The 9,377-nt window shown below is 30.9% G+C and overlaps 2 protein-coding genes across 2 annotated transcripts; one reads left to right on the top strand and one right to left on the bottom strand.

The window, feature by feature from the left end:
- Positions 1 to 7,325, top strand: Hs6st (heparan sulfate 6-O-sulfotransferase). Its single transcript, XM_012363959.2, is given in 5 exon segments — positions 1 to 404; positions 406 to 797; positions 1,714 to 2,117; positions 2,522 to 2,701; positions 3,786 to 7,325. Coding segments are annotated over 5 exon segments (1,404 nt in total). The 5' UTR covers positions 1 to 294; the 3' UTR covers positions 4,104 to 7,325.
- A 68-nt stretch (positions 7,326 to 7,393) lies between these two features.
- Positions 7,394 to 9,312, bottom strand: LOC105670461 (SPRY domain-containing protein 7). Its single transcript, XM_012363992.2, has 4 exons — positions 8,764 to 9,312; positions 8,054 to 8,331; positions 7,813 to 7,915; positions 7,394 to 7,732 (listed from the first exon to the last, which is right to left on the bottom strand). Exons 1-4 carry the CDS (start codon positions 8,864 to 8,866, stop codon positions 7,635 to 7,637), a joined length of 582 nt encoding a protein of 193 aa, XP_012219415.1. The 5' UTR covers positions 8,867 to 9,312; the 3' UTR covers positions 7,394 to 7,634.
- Positions 9,313 to 9,377: the final 65 nt, after the last annotated feature.

Here is a 9,377-nt window from a genome sequence, read left to right as displayed (position 1 = left end):
AGCGCTACATAAACCAATAAGTAACGACTGTGTGCACTTACATTTCTCGAATAATATAAGTACGTATACACACATACAGCTTCAGGAGAGCGCAGCAACGAAACGCGAGCTGATCTCGCTTCGGAGCGGAGTGCGCGGGGGGAATGTAGACAGCATCTGTCATGGCCGACGTTCAGTGCGAATGTAGTCACGGTTGGATTGTGTCGGCGTACGGTGGCGCGCGACAGTGCGTTGTCGTCCTTCACTGAGAGGTGGGTGAAGTTGACAGGAGTGTGAGCATGGATCGCGATAATAATGGGCAGACAGACTGGTACGGATGCAAAGATAGACGCTGTCACTAGCGAGCTCGCGGTGCTCGCCGTGCTGGAGAAGAAGGAGGTAGAGGAGGAGGAGGTCCGCGACGACGACGACGACGACGATGATGGAGTCGCGGCATCCGCGCAGGGCTCGCCTGCGTAGCGTCGTCGGGGTATGTTTGTTCCTCGCGCTAACCGGAATCGTTTACTTGGGCTACTTTTGTCCGGATCACGTGTGCGCTCTAACCAACCGCGAGATCAAAGAGTCCGTCAGGGTATCTGAGAGCTTGTCTGCTGCTGCCGGCTCTCTTGCCGGTTCCGCCGCTCTGTCTTCCGTGTCCGTCGAATTCGACAAGAACGGCCTGCTCTCGGTGCATCCCGCCTTCAAGTTGCAGAGCATCCAGGGTAGCCTGGGCTATGATGATGTCTTCGCCAACGACACCTTCCAGTTTGATATCAACGCTCACGATGTCATGGTTTTTTTGCATATACAAAAAACTGGCAAGTATCTAAAGAAAGTCTCTCTATGTTCATTATTATTTATGAGTAAAGTTTTATGAAAATAATTTTTTCGAAAATTTATTGATGCCACATAAAGTTTTGATTTGTGGTTCAATCCGTGATTCATAATGCAAGATGCAAGTTATTTTGCAATTCATAATTCATTTTTAATTCATATTTATCCATTTATAAATTTTAATATAAATGCATCAGAATTTATTTCTGAATTGATTTTTTCAAATCGCAGCATTTTATGCAAGTTATAATTTTTTATTTTTACTCTTGTGAAGACACAACGGAATAATTGCTAGAACCAGAAATATCTGTTGTGATAAAAATTATCTAACATTTAAATATAAATGTTTGTAAGATTTATTGCACAACATTGTGAAAAGTAAGCAAATCTTTGATAAAATTGTAAAAATTTAATTAAGATTAAAATGTGTGTCAAAATGTGTTTAAGCATATATTGCATCAAGATTTTTTTTAGTATATGATTGGACAAAAATGAAACAAAGCAATGTCACTTCCCTTCGAGCCATTGTGCACTTGAATTATTGCATTATTCATCAGACATACTCAAAGCCCCAAGCCCTATCTTAGAAAGAAAGAAAAAGAATAATTCAAAGATATGCAGTTATTTAGTATGCTGTATGCTTGCATTCTTTCTATCTTCTTTTTTTTTGTATTCATAACTTTTCTTTTGTAAAAGTTTACCTTATAATACATTTGTTTTGTAAATTTTAGTTTTAAAAAACCAATGGTAGATTACATATATGGCATAATTATACATAATATTTATATATACAAATAATAAGAAATTGCTAAATTTTATCTATACATTTGTACATGAAAATATTTTCTTTATTTTATTCTTGTTAGAACATATTTAACATTACATTTCTCTTGTCAAAAGGTGGGACACTATTTGGGAAACATCTAGTACGAGATCTAGATCTGCAGAGACCATGTTCATGTCAACGACGACGCAAACGTTGCTTCTGTTTCCGTCCAAATCGTAACGAAAACTGGTTGTTCTCACGATATTCCACCGGCTGGAAGTGCGGTCTACACGCAGATTGGACCGAACTCACGGGTTGCGTAGATACCGAGCTCAATAAGATTGAAGCGGAAGGCATTAAACGCCGTTACTTTTACATAACTATTATAAGAGATCCCGTAGCGAGGTATCTCTCCGAATTTAGACATGTCCAAAGAGGCGCTACGTGGAGAGGTGCTCGTCATTGGTGCGGAGGTACTCAAGCAAATATACCCCAATGTTACAATGGTCCCAGTTGGCAAGGCGTCACCTTAGAACAGGTAATGGTATTTCACATTTTGTGTGCATAAGCACTTGAACTTTTAGTTTGCTGTATCTAATCAGTACTTTTACTTATTTGTCTCATGTTATTTTTTTATGAAAGATGGGCTGCATACAACAGCAACCTATTCATACGTTATTCTATGTCTAGAAATACATTAAGATAAGAGTTTTTCCTTATCACAATAAAAGTTGTCTTTCTTGATTTACATAGACCCCTATTTCCTGCCAGATAACTTTGCCCTCTGCCATAATAAGAGTACATTATGCTTATAATTTGTTGTTACCAATATGAGCGACAAAAACAGGATTTTATCTGAAGTAATAGAAATGGAAAATAAAGATTACGATACCGATTCGAAAAAGAATTCTGTTTAATAATGTGATTATTATATTTGTTCAGTTTATGGCGTGTCCCTACAATTTGGCGAGTAATCGTCAAACCAGAATGCTGGCAGATCTGTCAATAGTTGGCTGTTACAACTCCACTCTCAGTAGTGCTGATAGAGATCGTTTAATGTTGGCCAGCGCTAAGCACAACTTGCAGTTCATGCCATTCTTCATGTTGACTGAATATCAGAAGGTATGCAATACATATATTATTATTACTATTATTATAATTATTATTATTTTAACATTTATTGTATCGTTTATAATTCGTTACAATACTCGTATAATATTCATTATTAAAAATCATCCTTTTTATCGATTGGAGAGATATCACGTTATCAGTAATCAATCAATAAAATAAGATAAAATAAGATATTTTATAACTCGTTCTACATTCTATATGCAGAATATTGGAGAAAGCAATCGTAAATTTAATAATACAACAGTAATATTGTAAGCTATATTAAATTGTTGTTCTTATGCATCACGTTCGCGGCTTGACTGCTTAAGAATAGACATCTAAACGTAAATATTTATGAGAACTCCCCTCTCAACATCTGCGAGCAAAAGGTTTATTCCATAGATTATCCAATGCTATCCTTAATCTTTTACATTTATGATGGCTATTCTATGTGTAATACACAATCAGAAAATATTTAAAAATTTGTTATTTTTATATAATTTGTCGTAATTTGTGTATTATATAAACTTGAAAAATAACATCATTAAATAAAGTGCTCCAGAATTCTAGAAGCATCTTTTTTTAATGTAATTATTATTTTTTTGTAACGTCGTATGATTTCTTGTGATATTAATTTATCATGAATATATTAACTTTTTTTTCGTTGTAACATATTACTATCGGAGCAAGTTAAAGTTGTTAGCCTTGATCTCTCACATACTTGATATCGAGAAACATTCAATTGCATAATAATATAACAGTTCATGTTAGAATATTTAAATCATTATTTTATCAAAATATCTACTTGTTTATATATCATACTTACATATAATTATATTAAAATATTGAATCTATATATTTTGTACATATATATATATAATAATTAGTATTTGCAATAGGAAAATATGGCATAAAGTATATAATGTAAAATAAACTGTTTACGCCTGTATTTTCAGTTATTAAAACAATTGTGTACTGTAATAATCAAAATATATAATTCATAAATTATTGAAAATATTGAAATTAATGATAAAGATGTCTTATATGTTTTACTTTTATATTTATACTAATGGCAAAATATTGTATTACATATTAGGTTGGGCAGTATTCTTTCGAAGAAACATTTGGAATGCGATTTGCGGTGGCTTTTGAGCAGCATAATGCCACACTCAGTGCAGCTACCATGGCAACTCTTAGCGCGGAGCAATTAGACGCCGTACGTAGACTCAACAGTCTGGACCTGGAGCTCTACGAGTTTGCAAAGAATCTCGCTTTTCAAAGATTTAAACGGCTTAGAGATCGTGATCCCTATTTCGTACAACGATTCCAACACCTTGGTGAATTACCATCGAGGCAAAGTGCCACAGAATTTAACTGGGATTCTGTCATTGAAGATACTACATATAACGAATAATGTGTGAGTAAATTATTAAGCAATCTTTATCGAAGCTTTGCATTTGACACCAAGCAAATAGCTTTGCTCTGAATTTAAGCATTTCAAGAAAATGCTTGAAACAGAGTGCTTTACATATAAATCATCACACACTTATCTAAAATTTACCAAAAGCACAGAAATATACTTGGACAAAACCAAAGAAAGCTCGGAGAACCTTGGTATGACAAACCTAGGTACTCTATTAGTAGCTAAAAATGTAAAAATTGTTACATATTAGTCGCAGAAATTTTTTATGATTCATGAAATGCTCGTAAACCCTATAAAAGTTCTTCCATATATAAGTAATCTTTGCTTATATAAATATCTTTGCTTATAATTATATAAATAGTCGTAAAGTTGCTAATTTTTTATACTTATGACATTAAAGATTGAATTATTGATAATTTATCTCAAATTAAATTAAACATATCTTTATATTTCTTTATTGATTTATATTATATAAATCCAGTTTATATAAATCCATTAGATTAATCAAAACAAATGTTGGTGACTTATATTTGTATATAAAAATTTATATAAATTTATATAAATTTTTATATAAATCACAAACATTTCTTTTGATTAATCCAATGGATTTCTATAATTTATTTAATAAACAGGATTTACATAAATAGTTCTATAATACATGTTGATAAAAATAACTTGTTATCTAAATTGACTAATATTATATATACAATGATAGTTTTTTTATATACGAAAAACATTTTGAAAATTATTTTAATTACAAAAGTTTGTTGCTTTAGTTTTAAAGTATCCTCACATGACTTTTTTATTTGCTTAAAAAAACAGACTTATCTAGAATTTCTGTATCAGAAATTTTTTTAATTTTTATATTTTAAGTAACAGACATATTAAGTAACATTATTTATTCCTAAATGTGATGTAAAATGTTATTGTATTCAAGTATTGAAATAAGCATAAATTTCTCTAAATTATTTATAAAAAAAATACACATTAGAAAAATTGACGCTTTGAAATGCAAAAATGTTAAATAATTATATAATAACAATAATGATTAATTTTATTTATGTTTGATACGCATAATATTGAATTCACATTATACATCATCCAGACGTAAATATAACGAATGTTATTATAATTATTGCACAAATGTTTTATATTAAAAGAGAGATTATCTTTTAATTAAAAATACACATCAGGAAAATTGACATTTTGAAATGCAAAAATGTTAAATAATTATATAATAACAATAATTAATTTTATTTATGTTTGATACGCATAATATTGAATTCACATTATGCATCATCCAGACGTAAATATAACGAATGTCATTATAATTATTGCACAAATGTTTTATATTAAAAGAGAGATTATCTTTTGATTAAAAGATAAATGAATCATTTCAAATCTCAAATTACTTTGCACACTATCATTTATAGAGGAAGCCAAGAAGAAAATAGTAATCATATTTTAACGTTTCATAAATTTTTATGCGTTATACATTTTTTATATCAGTAGCATATTCTAATTAAAAAGTGTGAAGGTTTCGAACTACTTTTGTAAATATCTTCGAAAGTATATTTTTTAGTCGAATTATTTGCAGCATAATTGAAACAAGCTCATTAGTTTTACAAAAGCATTTTTATAGTTTGAGTGATAAAATACTAATCATGTGGTAAACCGTACACAAATCAATGTATCTTCAAACGTGGAGGAAAAAAGTACTGATTTCCCATATTGATCTGCACATTATTGAAAAACTGATGATTACAACGGCCCTACATTCGATTAATCTATATTATAGAAAATGCTACATTGTTTATTAATTATACTATCATTTCGTTCTAAGAAGTGTTCAATATCTATGTAATTATAAATCACATCGGAAGTCCTCCTTGCAAATATTTCATAAAATTATTTAAGTTATTTAATTGCGGGCCTACATAGTTTAATCAAACGGCAGTATAATCGTGATCATTATCTCTTTAAAGTCAGTCATTCTACTTTAACATGATTTATACCAACTGAACACGCAACAATAAGTGCAATAAAATTCACGTGCGTTACCATTATAAATATTTCATATCATCCAGTCATAAAATAATTGTAATATAGCTATTATTTTAATCAGCGGCTAATAATTATAATATAGGCTGCAAAGGCTCTCTTAAAGATGTAATGATGGTCTTTCGAATGAATACAATATATATAATTACTTAGTTATATAGGAAACAGAGTGCCATAAAAATTATGTATTAAAAAAATTAACCACTGAGAATAAATAAACAATATGTTATGTTCAACACGTAGAGATTTCATTATGGCAAATAATATAAGGTAGTACATTGTTTCAATCGAATGACCTATTTATACAATACAAATATGTAATGTTAAGCGCGTAACAATATTGATATTGATAATTGTTTAAAATTAATATTAAGGACCAAAGATATAATATGTTTCAGCAAGTATTCAGAAAGCTTGCAGCACAAACAGTTGTAAGAAACTTTTTATACACATCATTAGATAAAAAACTCTTATTACGTCGATGATAAGCGCAAATTGTTATCTTAATGTTTTTTTGTTCAGCTATTCTTATATTTTAATTAATATGCGCTTATCTGACTGTGATCGATTCTTATATCACGTAAAGTATAGTTCTATTCGATTAAATGATAGTCTCTGCAGCTTATTTTGCATTAGATGTTCGTGTGTTTAATGTCGGTAAAAATTTATTTCATAATACTGAATTGGTCAAACAATTATACGATTAACGATGTAAAAAGAGATGCAAGTTTTCGACGTGTTAAAAAGAACATGAAACATTAGCTTTAATATTCAATACAATACTTGTAGTAAGAGAAAGAAACTATAAAAAGAAATAGTTAATGAAATGCCATGACACTAGCCTAAAAAAGCGAACAATAGGCCTAAAGCGGTCGATTATTTAAACCAGTGTACATACCATACCATTAGTCATCTAAGGATCAATAAAAATCGATATGTATACAATGGATATACATACGTACATATATGTATATTATATATTACACAAATTGTACACACATATTTATAATTACATCTATTATTATACAATTATAAACAAAGATATATAGTTGTAAGATAGATATCGGATCCGAATAGAGCTAAATCTAACTCATTCGAACGATTAATGTTGTAAACCCTTTAATTTTAATAAATCTGAAGAATTCTCAGTTACTTATGCAAAATTTACTTATTACAAATCTTTGTGTTCTGTAGAGAATACATCGAAAAATAGATCCACATCATTAGGCAAATCATTTATTTCACGTTCCTCGATTTAAGTATATTCACATATCATCATGCAATTATTATAATAAACGTTTATACTTCATGACATGTTTTCTTAACACTATGCCATTGTAGCCCCTTAGTTAGGATTTGTATTTTTCTCAACTAATTTCAACATTTAATCAAAATTGAAATGGATGAAAAATATCAACTTTGACAATATACCGACCATTTACTTTTGTTTTTATCACTCTGCTAGAGCAATGATTGTTCCAGCATTATTTTCTCAAAGCCCATTGGTAGAGTATGAATAAAATTTTCCAGAATTATGTCTAAAATGGCTCCATCGTCCACTAAAAATTAAATTAAACAATATCACTGATAAAAGTCTATTATCTCATGATATTACTTATTTTTAGAACAGAAAACTTACCATATAATATTGGATAAACCCTTCCTTTTATTCCTATAATTGGAGCATTTATTGATTCTCCATTCAAATAAAAATTTAACTCTACATGATCATAGGTTATTCCCTGAAAAAAATTCTGGTTATTTTAAAGAGATATGAATAGCTATAAAAAAATTATTAACTCTCCAATTAAATTTCTATTAATTTTTAAAATAAAATATTCAAATAGAAACATCACACATAATAGTAGGTATATACTTACAATGATATCTCCTTCTTGTACAGGATTTTGAATCTTATGAAGTTCTTGCTCGTTATGCCTTATGATACCATCAGAATTAAGTGCCCAACTTTCTGAATCCTTCCCTCCTACGGCAACATTAAGATCCGCGTCCCTCCTAGCCAGTCCAATAGCCCATATGCCACCCTGCTGTATCTTTACTTCAAAGTAACTTTTACTCTGAACGAGAGGAGCATTTGTTAAGGCACCGCCACTTCCGCATATTCTTAGACCATTTTTCACTATCACTACTTCATTTCCTACAAAAAAAAGTATTTAAAAATCACAATTACACTTGCCAGTTAAGATATCCGTATATAATTCAAATATACACCAATTATATAAAAAAACACTCAAGATTCATAAAGAGATCTGGACGGAACAAGTGTCTAAAAAATATACGAGTTTATCGAACTTTTTTAAAATACTTGTTATTATTGAATATATGTCAATATTAAAATGCATGGAAATTATGTGTGATTTCACATTATTGCATAATATTGCAGAATATATCCTAAATATATTTTTAATGACCCGAAAACAATAAAATCAACATCTATTTGCAAATTACACAGGCATTATTTTAAAACGATTTAAATACAGTGTCGTGTAAATTAGGCGACGTATGATTTCCGTTACGTCACATCAATTAATCCCCATGATCTGACACTTGTGTCACAAATGACAGTTACCCATGTGAGTTGTGTCTAAGGCGATAGGATTTCGCTCCCGTTTCGGTGCTTGAGTCGCAGCAAAGCCGAGGCCGTCGAAACAATTTCTCAAACAGCAAAACATCGCTGTTTACAATTGCTTGCAGTTATGGATTTGCAATTTGTTTACAAATGCAGCAAATATAACATTGTATCGATAGCAGGAGAAAAACAGCTTTTTTTCTTTCTCACTGGGAATGAATCCTGGCTACCGATTTTCCGCTTATTCTCCGAAATGTGCAAAATCCATCCGTAAACGGTCACGCAGCTCGACTGACGCAACCCCGATGAGAAACACTATTCAAATTATGCATAAGCAAATCTCACGAAAATGGCTTCCTTTCCCAGATTTTAATCAACATGAATTATTTGGATAAGCTTTCATCACGTGGCGTCCCATATTTCATGGTACTTCCTCGTATACTTAACGGTGTAAATTCATTGTTTTTTTAAACACTCGGTATGATACAAAGTTGAGGTTAGATTAAGTAAGATCAGGTTAGATTTTGCGTTGTAACTGTAACGAAGAGAAAATAATGCGCGCGCGCACACATATAATTCTGCAGTCTTGCAGCAATAATCCTCAGATGTGAGAA

Source organism: Linepithema humile, chromosome 1 (genome assembly GCF_040581485.1).
Source record: "Linepithema humile isolate Giens D197 chromosome 1, Lhum_UNIL_v1.0, whole genome shotgun sequence".
Lineage (NCBI taxonomy): Eukaryota > Metazoa > Arthropoda > Insecta > Hymenoptera > Formicidae > Linepithema > Linepithema humile.
This window is presented reverse-complemented; position numbering and strand designations above follow the sequence as displayed.

Coding starts and splice junctions, on each gene's coding strand:
- LOC105670461 (XM_012363992.2), bottom strand. CDS start 8,866: ATGTTTTGCTGTTTGAGAAATTGTTTCGACGGCCTCGGCTTTGCTGCG. Junction 8,332..8,763: donor CTTAGACACAACTCACATGG/GTAACTGTCATT, acceptor TTTTTTTTGTAG/GAAATGAAGTAGTGATAGTG. Junction 7,916..8,053: donor TACAAGAAGGAGATATCATT/GTAAGTATATAC, acceptor AATTTTTTTCAG/GGAATAACCTATGATCATGT.